The 20,983-nt window shown below is 46.7% G+C and overlaps 2 protein-coding genes and 2 long non-coding RNA genes across 4 annotated transcripts in view; 1 reads left to right on the forward strand and 3 right to left on the reverse strand.

Moving 5' to 3' along the window:
• LOC135397058 (uncharacterized) overlaps positions 1-20,983 on the forward strand; it is a 113,329-nt gene that overhangs the window by 8,482 nt on the left and 83,864 nt on the right. The window contains exon 2 of the long non-coding RNA XR_010423576.1: positions 13,392-13,452. This is a non-coding gene — a long non-coding RNA (uncharacterized LOC135397058). The remainder of the gene's footprint in view (positions 1-13,391; positions 13,453-20,983) is intronic.
• Positions 2,918-4,018, reverse strand: LOC135398165 (uncharacterized). Its single transcript, XR_010424016.1, has 2 exons — positions 3,326-4,018; positions 2,918-3,219 (listed from the first exon to the last, which is right to left on the reverse strand). It is a non-coding gene; the product is annotated as an uncharacterized LOC135398165 (long non-coding RNA).
• Positions 6,537-9,486, reverse strand: LOC135398166 (uncharacterized). Its single transcript, XM_064629594.1, has 2 exons — positions 9,377-9,486; positions 6,537-7,146 (listed from the first exon to the last, which is right to left on the reverse strand). Exons 1-2 carry the CDS (start codon positions 9,420-9,422, stop codon positions 6,578-6,580), a joined length of 615 nt encoding a protein of 204 aa, XP_064485664.1. The 5' UTR covers positions 9,423-9,486; the 3' UTR covers positions 6,537-6,577.
• Positions 14,679-19,944, reverse strand: LOC135397050 (boophilin-G2-like). The gene is made up of 4 exons (XM_064628379.1): positions 19,835-19,944; positions 18,036-18,209; positions 16,439-16,699; positions 14,679-14,831 (listed from the first exon to the last, which is right to left on the reverse strand). Exons 1-4 carry the CDS (start codon positions 19,881-19,883, stop codon positions 14,824-14,826), a joined length of 492 nt encoding a protein of 163 aa, XP_064484449.1. The 5' UTR covers positions 19,884-19,944; the 3' UTR covers positions 14,679-14,823.

Genomic DNA, 20,983 nt, shown 5'->3' on the forward strand with positions numbered 1-20,983 from the left:
GAGAGGGAGGGGCGTGCTAACCCTCGTGCCCTGGGATTTGGGTAGTCCTCTTGGACTACCCAAAACCCCAGAAAACCTGCCAGCATCCCTCAGTAGTCTTCATTGGGATACTCCCTGTACCACGATAACGGCCAGGATTATTGGCGAAGTTACCCCGAATGGACGTGTGCGAATGGACGTGTGCTACTTACAACTGGCTTTATGAAAAAAAAAAAAAAAGAACACAACAAACAAGTGTGCATCTGCGCAATATACCGGGTACAACAACCTACTTCACATGCGCGAAAAAACTATAGTTGTGCAAGGCAAAGGAACTTGCTGCCACATCGCTGAAGATAATAGAGTATATGCCTATTATATAGATTGATAAAATACCGTTAGGCGTCTTTCAGAAACCTAATTTCTTTATCTGCCAGGTGAACGGAGGAAACCCAAGCAGCACAACGTACTGAAGGTCGAGTGCGGTAGGGGTGGCCGGTATGTGCCTTATCAATGTTCTTTAGTTTCGGGAGTCTGTTCAAGGCCTTCCACGTACCCGTTCACCCCTATTGCACTCGTCTTTCAGTGCTGTCCATTGTGCTGCTTGGGAACGCTGATGCAAGCGGTTTTTCCAGGTCTGCGAATTTCCTTCTGTTTTCCCTTTGTTATCTTCAGCGATGTGACAGCAAGTTCCTTTGCCTTGCACAACTTGCTTTTTCGCGCATGTCAAGTGAGGTTATCGTACCCCGAATGCACACTTGTTCGCTGTTGTTTCTGCAGTGAGGCGAGTTGTAAGTAGCGCTCATCCTCTTGCCATCTCTCTTGTCTTTGTCCTGCACGCGCTACGCCTTTTCGAGGGATTAATAGTCCGGTAAAAGATGCCTCTTATAATGTAATACGACGCCAATGACTCTGTGAGGACAGGGCTTTTGAGCATGCCTTCTCTGTTCCACTCTTGGAAGCATGCCTGTGTACCACTGTGTCATACTCCCGAAAGGAGAAACAAGCTTGGCAGAGATGGACGCTGCCGCACCACGGCATGATTGATGACGACCACGCTGCATCACCCATAGCTCCATGTGCTGTGATTGAGAAGCAAAATAATGCTTGCAGGTGACGCTGCTTCGCGGAGTGGTCGGCAGATGTCCTAAACAGTTAGGCTGCTTACTCGGAGACGTAAAGTGGTAAGCAGGTCTTTTACCCTGCATGCGGTACGTTTATGGGTAGGGTTTACTAACACTCGGTATAGACCTTCGCTTGGCTCCCTCTAGTAAGAGTTTCTTGCCTGGGTGGTTCGTATAAAAGCATATAACCTCCGATTTTTGATTGCGGCACCTCATTGAACTACACCGAGAACAGCTTTATTGTACAACATTATATTCACTCTTCGAAAGGCCCAAAAATGCTCTTTTCTTACTTGTGTAATAGAAAAAAAAAAGAAAGTTTGAAATATCTTCTTTGTCATATGCGTAACAATCACACGTTGACTACTTGACTGACAGGTCTTCCCCAATTACTGTGCTGTTACAACCTCCGCAATGCACCTATGTGCTCTGCCGCTAAACGATGCCTATTTTATGCATAGTTCCAGCAATACTGACAATCACTGTTATAGTTGTAAAGGGAAGATTTATTTGACGCAATAAACTCTGCAACGCACACGCATAGTTACGTGACGTATGTGACACGCGACTACTATTTTATTTCAATATTTATTCCTTAACTGTCATTTTATTTACTTTACTGCATATTTAATTGAACCGGAGTAACCGGCTCCCTTCATCAGCGCCTCGGATTCCATTTTTATTTTTCCTTACACGAAACCAGTTATGTTTATGTTCATGTTTATTCCATCATTATACACAAGATTACATGGAGTCGTGCGGCCAAAAAGCAGCGGAATGCCGCTTGACTAGGGCACAACTCTAGTCAAGCGGCTTACACCAAACCAGTTCCAGCCTGTTTCCGACTCCGTTATTCAGGTTTGTCTACCAACCTGGAAAACAGGGAATTGTCAGGGAATTTTGACGTGACTGGAATAGTCAGGGGATTGTCAGGGAATTTGGCCAAAAAGCAGCTGAAGTCAGGGAAAATCGCAGAGAAGTGCCCTGACGATGCGCGGCGAATCGCGAATGCCGCCCTGTGGTTGAGCGGCGATGCCGCAGCAACGTTGCCGCGAGTAGCAGTTCGCCAATACGACAAGCTCTGAGGTAGAAAAGTAGGGTAACCTTACTAGTATGCTTAATAAATGGTCGGTTTTATGGGGGATCTGTATCAAAATGGAGGAGCAGGCACCAAGTTTCCTTTTGTTTTTGTCAGGGAATTCGCCCGAAATTTGCAGTGAAAACCTGGAAAAGTCAGGGAATTTGAAGACTACAATTTGGTAGACACCCTCTTATTACTGTTTGCCCTATTATACGTGTGTGATCTCCTGATTTCCGAGCCGAAAATACTTGCTGCCATCCGTGATGTTTTGGCATGCCTCGAGGTCATCCATCCGACGTCGTATTGACACGTGCCTGGTAATATTCCATTCGGTCAGACGTGCTATCTGCTTCCATTCTTCTGCTTTCACTCCTATTCATATGAAGTGGAATTATCCAGTTCAAAACGATGAAACAGTCACGCCAGCATGGAAGCAACAGGAGACAAGCCGGACGCACACAAAGAATGAAATGTCCATACGTATCCGGTGGCTCTTTCCATATGTCTTCGTCACTGGTCATTTAATGTCTTCGGCATACCCAGATTTGAGCCCTCCATCAGGATTAGCACTGGCACTCATGTATTTTTTTCCACGGTGCATTACGGGTCTTGAAGGGTAACGACGTAAGGCGTTGTCTACCGCGTGCTGCACTGCTTGGAGTTCTACCGCTTTTGTTTCGAGTCAAAGGAAGATGGCGTTCAAAGGATGGTGTGAAAGGAGACATACAATTACTAGACTAGTATAACATTTAATATGTCACGTGCAGGTATACAGTACACAAATTCCGGTCGCGGCGGTTTGTGTCGTGCAGTTGCGACATGCTCTAGGCGGCGCCATCCTGTTCTGTGGTTGAGTCCCAGCGCACAGGCAGGATCGGTTCTCAAGGTTTTACTTGTCTCTGGGTATGTTTGGATGATAGTCGTCGCCGTCATGGGATCCGGAAGGCTGTGGGGCTCGTGCGCCAGGGGAGACGGTCGGTATCGGTTGATTTCTGTCTATGTGTGGGTGGTACTCATCAGGAGCTGCATTCACGACTGAACAAGGAGAGATAAGAGACACATTGAGGGCTTTGCATCGAAAGGAATCTATGCATGTAGAAAAATAGCAGAGGCGCATAAACGTTATGGCAGGGGTGCTTACCGTAAGCTGCAGTGATGACCACGAGCAGAAACACCAGGATCTTCATGTTTGGAGTGCTTGTAACACCTCCTCCTGTGCTGTGAGACCTCAGTCTGGATGGATTGCCCTTTAAACAAGTCGACCGGTGTTTTATGAGTTCGTGATATTACCGAAGTTGGCTTCTTCTCCGTCTATTGCATAAGAGCTTATTGCAGTTCTGTACATTTCATACCCTTCGTTCTATTGACATTCTCCGGCTACACAATGAAGTGTTCTTCAATAGCAGGCCGATAGCAGTATGCAAGAATAGAGTGGTGATTAGATAAGCTCGGAGAAAGGTATGTCTGGCTTTTGACGAGGGAGGCACTTGGCGGGCATTCCAAATTCGTGCGTCTACGAAGCTTGCCGTTGTTGGGTTTTCATAGTGGGATGCGTCACGGCTGTAGCTGGAAGAGATGATAAGCCATGATCAGGGCAGAAGCTATTGAGAGAAATCGATGAATGGTTCTTCAAGTCCAAGTCAGTCCAAGCTATATACGTAAAAACCTAGCACATTATAAAGGTCCCCATGGTTGTCCTGTTTGTCGCTTCTCGCAGAGTGTAACCCTAGGACGCACGGCATGCGCGCCCCAGAGGTAGTCTCAGTGTACTGTTCGCGATATTGGACCCATTACCTGCGAAAGCCATACCAAGCACAACAGCGCATCGTCTCGGACGAAGAGCCATTATTTCGAGGCGCCAGAGCTTCGCGGTGCAAGTCTTGGAAATGTCTCAAATCTTTTATGAGAAAGGGAAAGTTACGTACATCTGCAAGTTGGTAAGGTGTTGGTAGTTGGAGCCCATCACGTCAGTTGGGCGTCGTAGCGAAATCCGTCTGTCAGTTGTTCAAAGACGAACCAGTGGCATAGACTAGCGACATCTCTCTCGTTGTCTTGCAAAGGGGTTGTGAACTGTTAACAAACTGGGAGCTACCAGGACCTACTGGGAGTTGTGCTACCAAAATGGAAGTAGGGGTGTCCAGTTGTCGTGATACACCTGTCGGTTTTACAGTGGTGGGGGCCATGGCCAGCGTACATGGCGGGGACCCTTCTGCCTGGTCATTTTCATGGTTCTAGGACAAATTATGACCATGCCCATAGAGATGCCTGACTTCGGTGCGACCGTTGCGTGTGATATATACATGAAAATGTTCAATGTACAGTAGTTGGTTCGTTTATTACCACCCAGTTTCCAGAAAGAGTACTTCACCTTAGCTGTTTCAGTTTACATCTTCTAAGATCCTGCATCAACTATCTTGCAAGCCATTCAGGGCAACCTTATGCTGCAAGCGTAAATTGGAACCTTATGGGACCCCTTACTGAAAAATCAGTAATAATCTATCTAAAATCAAGCTGGTTAAGAATGTTCCTCTCTATGCATAACAGTGTCAATCATGGTTTCCCGATGACTGTTCTTCATTGGCTTCAGTTTCGAAAACAAGCGCTCACAGGAACTGTTGCTAACCGTCATAGTGAGAAAACAAGAGCTGAGGATGCCGATTTTTCCGAAGTTACAAAACCTGGACGGCAGTTCTGCGTACGTGGCCAACCGTTGATCAAGGGAAGCTAGAAACTGATCGTCTGCCAGGAGGAAGTTCTTTTATGCGGAACTCCTCTGAAGGTCGACTAAGCCGTACTTCCCTGGTAGTTCCGTGGACTAGTGGCGTCAGCCATACACATGATTGTGGATTGCGCTTTCTTACTGTAGTAAATTCCCTCGTTCCAGTTACATCTTCCTAATGTTTCATGCTTTGCAGCAATAAAGCCATTGAACGATCTCAATAAGGAAACTGCGCAGGTCTATCTTTGGACTTTGTAACGTTTTGCTGGTCTTGTCAATTCTGTCTAAAGTACCGTCCCGAAATGAGGCATAAATTCCCGTTTCAAGTAGTTTCATTGTGTCAATGAGACCGCTGGGGAAGGGGGGGGATATATACTTTTATTGAAAGGAAAGTTCTGCCAGACCAAGGTCGGCATGTTATTAAAAAAAGAAAAAGGAAAAATAAAAAAGGTGGGACTCCTGGAGCACGCATCTCAGAGCTTGGTTGCCAGGCCAGTGCTCTTGAGAAATTCCATTAAAGCTCTTGTGACGGCCCATTGCTGGTGCTGAGGCACAGGGCCGCTGGGGGGGGGGGGGGGTATATGTTTAATGCGAAGTAAATGAAAAAAAAAGAGAGAAGGGAAAGGTTAGGCCACTGTGTAGGCTTGCTATTGCCAAAAAGCTATCAAGCTATCGCTGGGGGGGGGTGGGATATGTTTAATGCAAAGTTAAAAGAAAAAGAGCAGCAATCTCATCTCGATCGTTAAGAATGACTTCCAGTGCTTTTAAGGAAAAACAGTAGCCCCCTAACTATGGCTCCCACAGCATCGGAAACACCGCATCTCATCGTCACATGTATTGTTGTTGTCGTTGTTGCTTTTCCCACAGCACCAGGACCATCGTGTGCCGGTGACCCTTTTCGATTTTGCCACCAGATTCAAAGTGTGCGCTGAACAAGGAACCCACGTTTCCAGAGGACCTTTCTGCCGTAATAGTGCTTGAAGACCTTCTTGCTTTCAGCTGATGGATGCAGTATTGCCGTAAGACTGCCCGCGACAGAACTTTTGTTTATGCCATCTGCGTCGAGGAAATTTCCAAGTGCAAGTTCTTGGTGCAGATGTGATTTTGGCGTGAACTTAAAGGCGTAACGTTCACAGAAGAAACAGTGACAAATGCAGTGGAAGGTGCCGCGGGGCTTACGCCCCGTCTGCCCCTCCACATTGAGTACGTATGATATCACAGTGTTAAAGTCGAGAAACCAGTCCTGTACATCCGCGAGGAAATGTCCAAGAGCTTTGATGGTCAAATGCTGTAAATGTCTGTTGGCTCAACGACCAAGCATCACGCTCAAACCCAAAGGACACGCTGTAACCTTGCACATGGACAACCGCAAACAGACGGGCAGCACAGTGAAGGTGGACGTAGTACCTTGTGTCCACAAGCCACGTGTTCCGTGCCGCGGGTTGGACAATTCATGGAGTTATTCTTCGTAATCCTGTATATCGTACATGTTCAAAAAACAGCGCCACAGATTTATCACGATAATGAGGAACATGTGCATGACAGCACTCACTGCATGCCTACGTCTACGGGCGGCTGTATGTGACGAAGGACACCATGAGATGATGTGACTAACACCACACAACAATTGCTGCGCGTCAAATAGGTAGTTTATTCAGTCGTGTAGAAAACCATCTACAGAAACGCTGATTCTGGTTCGTAACCGAAGAAAGAATCTAACGCGCACGTCCAGGCTTCGCTCTCAGTCATATTCAGGTACTTCCAAGGCAGAGGCCTGGGAGGAGGTCTCCTCGGGAAGGTGGGGTAGCCAGGCCTGGGGTAGGGGTGACGCTCTGGAATGTAAAGGGGAGATCGACGCACCACGTGGTTGGGAGAATTCTCCTTTTTTGGAGGCCCCACGGGTGGTACAAATGCTTCTCCTTGTCCCGAGTTCGTGTCCGATATGGGGCCCTCGATGTCCGCGTTCAGCACTTTTTCGACGTCGGGAACTGATCGTCGCACGAGGTAGTCCTTAGGGTTGATTTTCTTTGGTGGAATCGGGGGAGGAACCAGTTGGGGTCTTGTTATGGGACGAGGTAGGGGGACGACCCGGGGTACGACCCGGGGTACGAAAAAGGACCTTCGTTGCCTGGAGTGAGTTTCGGTCGGGACATCTTCAGCGGCAGCATTCAGAACTGGATGTGATGATGGTAGGGCATCATTGGTGTCGGGGTTGAGAAGGCCTTTGTCGTCTTGGGCGAAGGCTGAGGAAAAGAGAGCGAAAAGTAAGCAGTGAGGAGAAGTGGACCTGTTTATAAAAGCAAGCGCCACTTGTGGCACGCAAGGGCTTAGAGCATTACGAGACAGTCAGAAACGGAGGTAGAAGAAGAACAACAACGTTCCCGTTGTGCGCAGCAGGAGCGTCAGCCAGAGTAAACCATAACCGAAGCAGACGACAGAGCAGTGATGTCCCTCAAAGTTCCCATGCTGCTTTGCGCCGCGCGCATCCTGTAAAATCCTGTATCACACTTCGCTAGATTGCTATTTTGGGAGAAGCAAGATGAATAGAGAGACAGAAAGCGAGCTAACGTTGCTTGTCTACAGTTGGTGAAAGAAAATGGAGGAAAGGCTAGTTTCGCAAAAATGGAAAGGGGTAGTTGCATTACGTGTCACAGAGTAAGAGATAAAATAAATAATGTGCAAGACGTAATGGTGGTAGAAGGACTCTTTAACGGGGGGTGGGGGGGGGGGGCACAGTTGCAATATCTGCAAGCGTGACGATCTTTTATTTGAAGCGCCAATGTAGGATAAACACAGCAACAATATAGGGAGTTTTAGTACAGCTTGCGACGCGCTTGTCTGGAATTGACAGCTTGCGGCTTATCCGGCCTGGAATCCAGCCGTTGCAAGATCGTATGTTTCGTGTATAATAAACACGCACCTGTCTATTCATCGGAAGAAGAGAGAGAGAGAGAAATACATGATGACGATGATATGGGGATCGGAAGAAACATTCTTGCAACACGTGTAGATTTCAGACAGAATAAACCGCAAGCCGTCGATTCTAGAAAAGTCTGTCACAAGTTGTACATCGGGAGGTGTTCGCGATAACAGTTCCGAAAATATAATAAGCCAATCACCCTGTTTCTTTCAAGCGGGTACGTATCATCACATAGCTGACCCAAGCAGCACAATGTACTGAAAGTCGAGTGCAATAAAGGTGGACAGTATGCGTCTTATCAATGTTCCTTAGTTTCAAGAGTATGTTCAAGGTGTTCCACCTACCCGTCCACCCCTATTGCAATCGACTTTCAGTACATTGTGCTGCTTGGGGAGCTTCGATTTGGTAACTTAGTTTATGGTATCGGTTTCGTAGGATTATTCGGTTGTACTAAAACTCGCTAATCTTAGGAGCCTCCTCTCTCGAGACACGCAACACGAACTCATAGGATTGAATATATCGTAAACAATGAAGAAACATCTTGGTGGAAACAGGTGTGGACAGTAATAGTAATGCTACTACTGGAATGCTTTTGAGTATTTTAATATATTGTAGTACTCATGCTCCGAAACCAGTTGTATGTGTATTATAATGCAAACAATTTAAGTATTACATGTAACATAATACTCTGATACATTTGAGATGTCCTGAATCCGACGTATAGAGCGGCACCTGTGCACATTATCAGTAATTCTATACTGGGTCCCTCAGGTTTTTGGATACAAACACGGCCCCCTATTATTCCCTTCCCACAAATTCTTCAAAAGACAGTGACCTCAGGATCTGAAATGAATGGACGCTGCATGTCCTGCATTCCTTCTATCTCATCGTCCCTAAGGATGAGTAATCACATTTACAAGGTCTTTGTCCTCTGAAACGGAGCATCCAGTAAAGGCACTCTTGTAGGCAGTTGCACTACGGACGGTCATACAGTTTTGAACAGCCCATTGTTATTGTCCATATACTGCGCTGAATCGAGAGAGACACAGTGAGGGTGGGGAATCAACTGTGCTCGAAATTCGTCAGCAGTGTCTCATCAGATTAGAGAGGCTACTTTCATTTGCCTGCTTTCATCTAAGACCGAATAGACACGCACTACAAGACTGTCACTTTGGGAACATGCTAAAATGTAATATCATAAAATAACACGTGATTGGAGAATGACTGTCTCAATAACTACTGCGCAAGCCGTGTATGTTTCTGCTTCTTCCTCCTCAAAACCGCCGAATTATGTACCAATGCATTACTAGTATTACTATTAGTATTATGTAGCACAATTTATAATACGTCTAATTCAAAGTATTAGTATCGTAATACAAAACACTGCCCGCCGCTGTTTCAAACGAACGATAACACACATTGCGCGTTGACGATTGCGTAATACGCTCAGGTATGGAGCTGCCATAGCCTTCATTATTCTTTCTTTCTATTCTGTTTATGATTGACTTCAGCACAAAATACGACATGTGCAATCAAGGGAATGTCAGACTCACCACAAGATCCGGCTATTAGTACAAAGACGCATAGCAGGTACTTCATGATTATAGGGATGTGCAATGTCCCTGACTGTCAGTCTGACAGCGACTCTAGATCCTTATGTAAGAACGAGGATCCTCCTCGCCGACATTTGCATTTTGTTTCTTTTTGTTACGGTTTCCCCCAGTTGTCTGCCTTCAACGTCACTGAACCCATACTCGCTCTGAGGAAAGAACAATAGAAACTTCCCACACGATACCGCAGTCGAGGATGTTGCGACATCCGCAGATAACGGTGCACTGGAAAATCCGTGTAAGGAGTGGTGGGGATTTTACCTGTTCTGTTCGGCACGTTTTGTCCGAGCGTCGAAAAAGAGCAGAACATTGTTTCTGTGACTGCAACTTATCGCTGTAGCTGATAGCTTTGTACTTTTTTTTAGCCACGTTTTGACATGTGTCGTGTAATAGCCGATTTCTCGTGTGTTGAAGCGTTTATATATTGGGTGCACGTTATAGTTGCGAGACCAACGAGGCGGATTGTGAAAGGGGGCGAAGCACGTTTCATGACTTTCATGACTGACGTTTACGTGACTTAAAGGAGTACAGAAGGCCATCAAAAAAGAAAAAAAATCAGATTAAGATGTCTGATGAAGGTGTGTGTGTCATTTTACCGAATAGCGCGCAAGGTTTCGATGTGTGTAATTTGTTTACCGTTGTTGGCCACACAGTAGTGGGCGTCGTCACGACCATAGCCAAAAAAAAAAAGAAAGAAAAAGAACGTAAAGCAACACAAAACACAAAGGAAGGAAGGACGGACGGACGGACGGACGGACAAATGACGAAAAAAACGGAGTGACACGCTAGCAGCGAATGGGACCGTACGGACTTAGGCATGTTCCTAGGTAACCCAGTCGCCTGTTTGCAAGTCCGTACGGTGCCATTCGTTGCTAGCGTGCCACTCAGAGGAAGGAATGCGCCGGAGCGTGTTCCGTAAACTTTTGCCCAGCACTGTACAATCCGTGTGTTGGTCCTGCAGCACTGGCAAGTTTATAAAGCAGGCTTCACATCATGCAGGGAAGCGTCAGGTAAAACCCACTTTCGGGAGGAGGTATTCGATTCGTGAACCGAATACCTCGAGTGATTGATATTCGATTCGATTCGATTGGATCCCTTTCATGATTGACTTCAGCAGACTCACCACAAGATCTGGCTATTAGTACAAAGGTGTATAGCAGGTACTTCGTGATTAGGGACGTGCAATGTCCCTGACTCTGAGCTGACAGTGGCTGGAGTCCCTTATCTAAGAATGAGGGTCCACCTCGTCTATTTGCATGTTGTTTCTTTTTGTTTTGTCTCATGGTTTGGCCCAGTTGTCTGCCTTCAACGTCAGTAGGTGCGTTCTTTTCGCTTGCACCTCCTTGCACCCAGAAACCGGTTCGGATGGTGCAGCACCTTTTCATTATTTTCGTCCCCTCCTCGGCGCACCCTTGCCCCACCCGCGTTATTTTCGTAGTTCCCTCTGCCCCAGCTTCACGTCGAACTCAAAAACCTCTGCACCTTCCCGTACAGCTGGGGACAAAAGTTTCCGGAACACGCGAGCCACGTACTTTTTTTTCGGTGCGACACCCTAGCGGCTGCCGGAAGCGGGTGAGTTCACTGTTTCAAAGGGGTGGACCGATGCGCTGTTAGCGACACACAGTGGTGGTTCCAGTGTCGCTTATGCGTGCCTGGGAAGTACAAGTTACCGTTGTGTGTCGCTAACAGCGCACCCTTCCACCCCTCCACAACAGTGAACTCACTCGCTTCCGGCAGCCGCTAGGGTGTCGCACCAAAGAAAAAGAACGTCGCTCGCGTGTTCCGTAAACTTTTGTCCCAACCTGTACGTGGGTGAAGAAGTGTGGAAGCAGATGACATCGTGAAATGGCTGCGACGTCGGTCTTCGAAATCTGGCCCCTGCTCGACGGGTAGAACTCGGAGGCCTCGTACATGTCGGCAAGTTGCTGGACACGGCGTGAAGACAGTCGGAACAAACGTTTGTACTCGAATTCCATGTACCTCGGCACGACAGTTTCATAATACAGAGGCATTCGACAGCGTTCATGCCTCTCGAGAACTTCGATTGTAGCACAAACCAAGCGCGATTCATAACACTCGTCTTCTGAGTCCGAATCAACTAGCTCCATAAAGGCCGCCAGACTCGCGTTACACGCCATTACCGTCACAAGAACCAGAAGAATGTGAGACTGCGCGTACGAACAAAACTCCACGCTCTACGAAAACTCAAAACTACGCAGCTACAGCCCCGCTTCGTAGCAGACGACAGTGCCCCCCCCCCCCCCCCCCCCCCCCCGCCGCCTGCGCACAATTTCATACTTTTCAAGGGTTTAGTCCCTTTGCACCTTTCACTAAACTGGTTTTCGCGGTCTTCCCAACCCAGAAAATCGGGGATTTAGGTGCAGCACTTTTTTTGCCGAAAAGAACGCACCTACTGAATTCACTTTCTTCTTAGGAAACCACAGTAGAAACTTCCCAGATGATATCGCAGTCAAGGATGTTGCGACATCCGCAGATAACGTTGCACTGTATTCCGTGTAAGGCGTGGTGGGGATTTTACATGTTCTCTTCGGCACGTTTTGTCTGGCGTCGAAACATGTTTGTGTGAGTGCACTTATCACGCTAACTGATAGCTTTGTACCTTTTTGGCCACGTTTTTGAGATGTGTTGTGCTACAACCGATATCTCGTGTGTTGAAATGTGTATGTAGTGTGCACCGTATGGTTTCGAGGTCGACATAGCGGATTGCGAAAGGGGGCGAAGGACGCTTCATGACGGACCTCATGCGCGTGACCTCAAGGGAGGCTGAGGGACCATTCTAGATTCTTATAGTGACTGTAAATAAATAGTGACTGTGTAAATAAGATCGATAGATGAGAGATGGAAGAAAGATGGAAGATCGACAGATTCCTCAAAAATGAGAAACGAAGTTTGTTTGGCGTTCGGAAAATCGTTAGTTGCCAAAACTGCTGTGAAGCTTATATCGAAACCGAAACTACTTAAAGCTCCCTCTCCCGTACCCTGCGTGACGTCACAAGAATAGTCTCGCGCGGGCTGTTGGCCGCCTACTTAGTTTCCTGCATGCGCTTGGTAACCTGTTGGTGCGACATGGATGACGAGTATTCTAATTCCTCGGTTGTGTTGTAAAGTACTCGCCACGGTAGAACAGAACCTTCAGAAAGGCGCACGTGAAGGATGCCGGTGAAGTGAAGCCCAGTGTTGCTGGACCACTTTTTTGTGGAGGAGCGCCGAATCGCTCAAAGGAAAATATTCGTTTTCTAATTAGCTGTGTCACCTGAGGATGAAAAATTGTGTTCACTGAAACATCGTACGGTATAGATTGATGTCGCACTATTCTTCCAACACGTTTTTTTGGTACGGGGTCTCCCTTTAATGGATATCTTTCATAGTCGCCTGTGCCCTCGTGCGCGTGGTGCCTGCGATCTTGAATGCGTCACGGAACATTCTCTCTGCACTCGGCTGATGACGTTTTTTACGTTCGATTCAGGCGGAATACCTCTCTCTTGAAGCACGACGGCTGCGCAGGGGCACATGACACCTCGGTAACCTGGCTGACACAGCTCCGAGTCTGCCTTTGTGAACGTGTGCTGTGCATGCCAGCTCCATTTGGACCGGTTTGGCGAAACACACGGGTGTTTCGTCGAAGAGTCGCTAGGCTGCGACGACTCTTGACTGACGTCTTCCTGAGTGCCTGGGTCTTTCATGAAAAATAAGGATATGACAGCTGTCAGCTTTAAGTCTTGAAAGCCCGCTGAATGAACGAATGAATTTATCAGTCGGCAAGAGACGGCTGTGCAAAATATTGTCGCTTAAATGTGCGTTACTAACTGGTTTTACAGGAATACAATTATTGGTGCTCCCCTAATTCCGCTCCGGGCATCTTGTTTTTTCTCTGCGATGCAATAAATTATAAGTCAACGATGCACGTCAAAATCACTGTTCGAAATTCTCTTTCTAGTTCCTCCCGTTACCGGACGATCTGCAACCACGGCACTCGAGATGCAGGACATTGACTACTGGTAAGCAAGACGCTAAAATGATGCTAGCACTACTAAACCCCCTGGCAACAGTGCTTGGGCAGCAGTTCGTTGCCCTAAGTGTCTGTAAACGGGACACTGCAGGGATCTTCTGTATCATTTTTTTTAACATACACTTTCGATGTATGCTGTGCAGAGAGAGCGCAAGTAGACATAATTAAATCTGCAATGAAGTGAAAGGAGAGCTGTTGGCGACAACCAGCCACGCTCGAGTGAACCGAGTTTGAAGAACTACAGATAACGAAAAGGCAACACGTAAAAGTCAGCCTGGTAGTGGGGTGTCGCAGGTTCCGGTGAGATTCATATCGCGTGTTTTTTTATCGCGCGGTGTCTAAGGCTGCGTTCCAATACCCCGGTTAGTCGACTGCCTAGCGGTCTAACCGGAAGTGCCGCCATGTTAAGTCTCGTTCCAAATCTCGCCAAGTCCGCTATTCAGACGGCTACCGCCTAGTGCGCATCGATGCAGTCTAGTTGTACGCCTGACCATCTGACAGCCGGGATGGAGACGCGCGTTGACGGTACTAGCTTGCCCGCTGTTTCTGCTGGCTTTAAATGTAAAGTTGCACATAGTGGTATGTTTTTTAAAACTGCGTAGAGAGTTGCAACACATGTTTAGTTGTGAAGGTGACAGTTTATGCACGATGTCCCACAAACTTAGCGCATTAGAGTCCTGCTGCGCTTGCGCCGTACGCATTTCTTGTGTGAGCAACGAGATGTCGCCACAGGCGCCTCTGCTAGGCTAGCCTGTTCCAATAGTGACGAGCAAAGGTGTCTACTCAGCTGCCTAGTCAGGCGGCTTCGCGGCCGCGAGGTATTGGAACGCAGCCTAAGATAGACTTTGCAGAGAGATTACTTACAAAACTTAGGACCGACTACTCCGCGTTCATATGTTGTCAGCTGTTAGTAAATTAGTTCGGGGGTATCCAGTTGCACTGGTGCACCCAAACGCTTTTCGCTTCATGCGGTACATCCAGATAAAAAGAAGAAAGAAGGGAAAGAAACAAGGAAAAGAAACGGCGGCATGTCTTCGAAATCCGATTGAGATCAGAAAACTGCTTTACACTTCATTACTCCTACATATCTTACGAGGGATATTGATTGAGGGTGCCTCTTAGCCGCCTGTAAATGAACGTGAGCCCTACGACATTTTTGAATGGCCTTCATATCAGTTGCTCCACTGCTTATCTCAAGTCAGCTATGTGCACATGGAGAACATTATAGCCTTTATTACACGTTTAAAGCATCAATGGACCATCAATGGCTGACCAATCCATGAATCGGCGAGCAACATGTCACAGCGACGTTGACGTTCCCCCGAGCACTTGACATTGTCGTGACGAAGGCGGCGACCCGCTAGAAACCTGCGAGCACATAAATTAAAAGGTAATTATAGAAGACACAAAATGAGAATTAAATGCTGTACACAGGACGGCCAAGGAATATGGACTTATATCGTGTAACATGGCGAGGTTCCTACCCTTCAATATCGAGGCTCGTCATTATAAGAGCATTGCCGTTGGTTGTCCTCTCGAAATATTAGTTTAAGATATGATACTTGCTAGAAGACGCCGCCAAGAGGAGCAACATGAACATATCACTCAACAAACAGCATTGCTATTACCCGATGATAGATTGCTGCTTGTTCATTTATTATTTATGCTAGTACAGAGAACACGCGAAAAGAACTTCGGAGGGATGCTGGATAGTGTGGTATGTGGTAACGCAGCACTTTTTGAAATGATCGTGTTTTTTTTCTTTCTTTTTTTTAATACACGGCGTCAAAAAAAAGAAAAAAGGCCATGTCCACTTGTTCGAAAATTGAGGGGCACTGTCTGCTTCAGAAGGACGCGATGACATGTTCTACAATTTAGAGATCAGTGTTCGGCATTTCGATGAAGAATATCTCGGCACGCACTATTAGAATGAGGTGCGTTAGGAAGAGCAGTTCAAATATTGACGTTACGATCTCGTCGAAACAGTAGAATGAACGCGCGAGGGCACTTTTCATTCCTGCGATTATAATCATGTTGTAATTGAATGCCTTTCCCGTAACTTGTTTAGATAACAGGTACTTCAACGCAAGAGTGTTACGTGCATTAGCATTGCATTATTATTATTGCCTGCGGATACATGAACTGCAAGTTCCAACACAACTGAAGGAGCAGGATTGGGAAATACACATAGCAGGGGCCGGATTACACACTCCCAGCCGCACTTATACGGCATTCTCTATGTCAAAGGGGATTTTGTAGGGGGACCCTGGGTCTCTGGCTATTCATGAAACCACATTATATGGTATCATCTACGACTGCGTCGAGAGAAGTTTCCCGTGAGAAGCGCACGAAGACGATTCTGTTCCAATAGTCCGATTTTACTAGGTAACAAAAAGAATGAGGCAATATGAAAGAAATGCTGCAGAGAGAAATATAAACAACAGAAAAGTAAAAGCGAGCGAAGCACTTGTCATCCTTCGTTTTATAGTCACAGAACACGTTCAGAAGACCGACATTGCTTTCTGGGCCAAACGACCGTACAGGCGTGTACCTATGTGGCTAGTACCAAGCCAACGTCCGAACGTGTAATGCGCTTATCTGCGATGAACGTGAAAGAGTTGATTCTCTGTGAACAGTTTGTGAGCACACAATGCTCATTAAAATGTCCAGGTAGGACTGTATACGTAGGCAGTGTCTTTTTCGGGTTAAATGCCCTTCTCAGATTCGGGGGTTAAAAATTTCATAATGACTGGAATTCGGGGAGAAATCGGGTTTAACCCGAATTGATCGGAGATCTGTTCGGGGGGGGGGGGGGGGGGATAACCGGGCGGAATCGGGTTTAACCCGAAAGAGTCACTCCCTATGTATACGGCAGCTGCGACATTATACGACGATTCCTCTCGCCCACGCAGTGAACAGAAGTATTCAATTGACACGTCCTTAACGATTTCTGTTGGCATCGAAGCGTCACTTACGCAGACAAGCGACCTCGCACTCAGCCGGCGTCTCGTAGTTGTTCTTGTTTCCTCCGCATCCACCATAGACGAATGTCTCACAGCGTCCCGTTTTGACGTTGTAAAACCACCGTTCGAAATATGCCAGACAGATTCCAGACTCTGGCGCTGGTCGACAACCCACTTCGAAGTCAACGCCCTTGTAAGGTTTCTTCAGCGTAGAGTAAACGCTGTCCGTGTCCTCTTCAAGGCGCGCTTCATACTGGGGTGTGGGCAAGTGTTCTGAAGAAAGGAGTTGACGTAGAGATTAAAGCAATGGATATGAAGACAAGGACGGATTTAAGGGTCTGTCATCGGGGGGGGTCTTAAGGAAATTTCGTGCTTTGCGGCACAACATCATCCAGGAGATAGGGTTTTTAAATAAGGAACGCCCCCCCCCCCCTTTAAATCCGCCCTTGTGTGAAGAACGAAACCGGGACTAGAAATGGTTTCGCCTCGTTGTGTTGAATATATTTATAGATTACTTTCAAATCTGCATTGGTGCGGAATCGTATATACCTTCTCACATGGAGGAAAGAAGAAAAGGAGGCGCCCCTACGGCTCTTCGACAGAAGACAGAAGCGTGGGGCAAGTGGCGTGAGGATAGGAGATGAGCTGTAGCTTCTTTGGAGCCGCGAGAGGGCCACGTTACCTGAATAGCCCAATGAGGTCGCTTTGGGAGCCACTTCGGTGCGCTACCGCCACACCTCTCCAAGTATTCCGAAACTATGTGTTGGGGGCTCCCATAGTGATGTATGTAACCGGACCCGGAAAGCGAGCGGTGACGTCACTGCCGGAGTGGCCCTCAATCTCGGCTTCACTTCTCGGAGCAGTAGGGCTCCTCCTCTCTTTCCTTCCTCCGTGCCTTCTCATGCTGCATGTCGCAACGGATTCTACATCCGGGACATATCTAAGCCTAAGCCTATTTGTGCGGGCAGGGTGGCGCCAGTGAGCAGCAACGCGCGGTATTTAGCAGACGACGGCGGCACTTTCAAATACATGGTCTCGGGTTGTCGGCACTTGGCAAGATGCCGCTTGGGCCCGAACGCATAATGCCCGAAATGCATGCGCTGTGCAAGCTTTGCTGCAACGCTCCTATGCGTCACGCTTCTGTGCCGCGGTATAGATGTAAGATAATACGTACGGGGAGTTACGTACGGATAAGACATAAGGTACTCGTTAGATATCAGTAGATTAGTTTGGCCATGTGAACTGGACAGCCGGTAAGAGGGACACAAAAGCTTTAATATTTCTATACAATCAATATAACACGTAAAGTTCACGCTTACACTTTTACGCCTAACGTTTGTACCAAAGGCTTGTGTAGATGATTAGCAGCTCTTGCTGCATAAGACTAACAATGAACGCAGCAAAAATACATTTCGAGGTTTCTTCCACCTTTTTTTCACTGCCGTCATATACACGATGCGCTCATAAATATTTGGGAAAATAATAAAGAAGAAGATACAACAAAGATAAACACGCAGATAACGTTCAGTTAGAAACGGGGGCACCCGAGAAATAAGTTTGAATGCATTATTTGACCGCAATTTGGGCGCAGCACTAATTAATTAATTACCCGCGCAGGTAGCCGCACATTCGTAGTAGGTCTGGAATCTGTTTGCGTTGCCTCCACAGCCGCCATAGTTGAACTCTTCACAATCGGCTGTGGCTGCATTGTAGAAGAACCTTGGCAAAGCCGCTCGGCACGGTCCTTCCACTGCTGGAAGCTCACATTGGTCCAGCCGTAGAGCTGTAAAAGATGAATGCAAAATAATTGTGCATTACAAAATTAGTGGGAATGTGATTGCTCGCGTGGTGAACCAGTGCAGGTCGAAGCTCACGGCAATCCAGACAGGGATAGAGAAAATAGACGGTATATAAGGAGGCCTAACAACTGTTTCCGGGGAGCATCTGCCGTTGACAATCGCTATGGGCCTTGCGTCCTCATGACCATTAATGTGAGTGCTAGGTTTGCTTATATTGTTAGCTGGTACAAACAAATCAAACCTTATAAAAGAAGTGTAGGCTGTTGGCCTCGTCTTCGGATGCAAAAGTGATTGTAACTTTAAGTGCTTCACTGCTGTTTGTGTCACATTGGGCTGTTTACCATATATCACCTTCTATCTGTTGAGGATGAGATGCGAAAAGCATGCGCGCTTTGCGTACGTTTGTCAAAAGGAACAAGGTCACGGCTTGAATACTCACAGAGGGACCTGTATAGTGCCCTGCAGAAAAAAGAAAAAAAAAGAAAAGGAAGAAAAACCAGAACACAGGGCAGTCGGTTGCTTAGTCTAAAGGGTAGCCTTAAAGTATACTATGTGGCAGTGTTTCCTGTGTTTGTAAAATGTATAACTATTTATGTTATTCAAATGATAAATAAAATGCGGCTTCGCTTCGTAGAAAATTTGTTTGCAAACCATGCAGAGAGGGGGTCGGGGATGAATGTGAGCTTCTTAGAAAACGAGAGCCCGATCACGGCTATTGCTCAAAGTGGGGTATACTGATCATGTAGACAGACATGTACAAAATACTGCGCAAAGTATTTAAGATAAGATACTAAATGCTCCGCGTAAAAAGTATTTAAGTTAGAGTACAAAATAGTCAAAACTGAAAGTAAGTTGAGTATAGTTCTAAATTCTCTAAGAAGTATTCAAGATACTCTATAAAGTACTTTAGTATTAGCAGTAAGTGAAAGGCGTATTATGAACGGGGTCGTAGAAACGGAAGGAATAAACTTAATCCGCTATGCTTAAGCACATCTTTTATTTGCAAGGTGGTCTTGGTGTTAAGAAACGTTTGGTGAACTCAAGTATAAACTTTGGTGATATGCTCTGACCCGAAACTTCGTAATCCCTGCTGTATGTCAGCTCGGGTCTTTCGACTTCTGGTGCGTGTTTATTACTTTGGTGACCAAGGATATACATGTCGGGATTCTGTTGTACCTAATCTTCTGGGGATTACCTGGCAGTATGAATAGGAACCGTTTTCTGAAGAACGGGTCGGGCTATTAACAAGCAAGGCCAAGCATGGGATCAGCCTATTGTACACGAGGTCAAATGACAGATGCGCAGATAAAAAAAAAGGGGGGGGGGAGCTCCAGCGAGCAGAGGTGTATTTGGAGCACTGAGTAGCAAATACTGAAAAAAAAAACAAACAAACAAAAGAGAAGCATTATTAAAAGTACTTGTCGCAGTAATTATTGAGTAGCCTATCAAAATATTGGAAAAGGTGTTTAAAATACTGTATTTTGAGTACGTACTCGAGATACGTACAAGGCTGCGTGTAGATCACGCAGGAGAAGCCTCGTGACATACCGAGGCTCACGACATCCAAGCGCAAATTTCTAAGCTCTGGAATAGTGCAATGCGAACTTACCGCTCACGACGCCAGTGCAGACAAGGAAGACGGTCAGAACGGTCCTCATGCTTTCGGGTTGTGTGGCTACAATACAGGTCTCTATCTGCGCGTCCCCCGGTTCTTCCACCGATTATATCTAGTCGTAGCGCGTTATCCGTCAGGAGCCTATCGTGAGCATGGAAAACAATTAGTGAGAGCCAATGTTTTTTGTGTCAACAGTTGCACAGTTACATTCTTTTGTGACTTATCTAGGGAATTTTGTTTTTTGTTTTTACTCGTGAATGATCCTGTCGCGGCATGGGACAATAACTAGATTTGAAGAACGTTGTACTCAATTGACATGGGGTTTCAAGGATGGAACGACTGCATAGTCCCTGTTCTCGGATAGTGACACGCCGACACATGTACTTCATTACATTAAGCACGCATTGTATCGCACTCCAGAATACTCACGGAAAAATAACTACTTTTGTATGCGTCGCTGTTAACAAGATACAAACCCTTGGAAACGTCCGATGACATATTGGCCGTGGCAAGTCTGCCGCTTACAACCTCGACATGTCGTCTACAGATTTGCCATCGGTGTGTCACACGTGTCCGGCAGTTCCGGACCGAAGCCACTGTGACGTCCATTGTAGGCGAACAGGACGGAGCACAAAATTGAGCAAGAAAAGGGGGATACACTCAGCGTGGGCACCCGCGGAGGCAAGAAGGAATGACACAACGCACTTCGTCAACAACAACAAAGCATGATTTAATGAACAAAACTAAACGCTACGCCATTATTCAGTTCGTACGACGGATAACACAAATCGTGGCAACAACACACATGATATAAAGCGGACACAACTTAAATATATGTTTTAAACGGAATGGTTACGCAAATCACGGACACACAAAACTCGGGAACCGTGTGCTAACGTGGGAGACACAACAAGACGGGAAGAGTGACTGACCCTGATTTTGCGCACCCCGACGACACCACATCTTCACCAGGCTATGGATGATGGCGTGGCAGACGAGCCCTGAAGACGACTTCAGCAGTGACCTACGCGGCCCGCTTTCCATGCTGTGGCTTTCGGTTGCTGCTTCCGTCGATCTTCATCCGCTATGGTCTCCATTCTTGATCCACGGCCGGGCCAAACAATAGCGAATACGGCGACTTGA

This window comes from Ornithodoros turicata, chromosome 6 (assembly GCF_037126465.1).
Source record: "Ornithodoros turicata isolate Travis chromosome 6, ASM3712646v1, whole genome shotgun sequence".
NCBI lineage: Eukaryota > Metazoa > Arthropoda > Arachnida > Ixodida > Argasidae > Ornithodoros > Ornithodoros turicata.

Excerpts from the sequence above, each read along its gene's own strand:
- LOC135398166 (XM_064629594.1), bottom strand. The coding sequence starts at position 9,422 with ATGAAGTACCTGCTATGCGTCTTTGTACTAATAGCCGGATCTTGTG. Across the intron at positions 7,147-9,376 it reads ACTAATAGCCGGATCTTGTG|CCTTCGCCCAAGACGACAAA; the intron begins GTGAGTCTGACA and ends TCTTTTCCTCAG.
- LOC135397050 (XM_064628379.1), bottom strand. The coding sequence starts at position 19,883 with ATGAGGACCGTTCTGACCGTCTTCCTTGTCTGCACTGGCGTCGTGAGC. Across the intron at positions 18,210-19,834 it reads CTGCACTGGCGTCGTGAGCG|CTCTACGGCTGGACCAATGT; the intron begins GTAAGTTCGCAT and ends CATCTTTTACAG. Across the intron at positions 16,700-18,035 it reads ATGTGCGGCTACCTGCGCGG|AACACTTGCCCACACCCCAG; the intron begins GTAATTAATTAA and ends TCCTTTCTTCAG.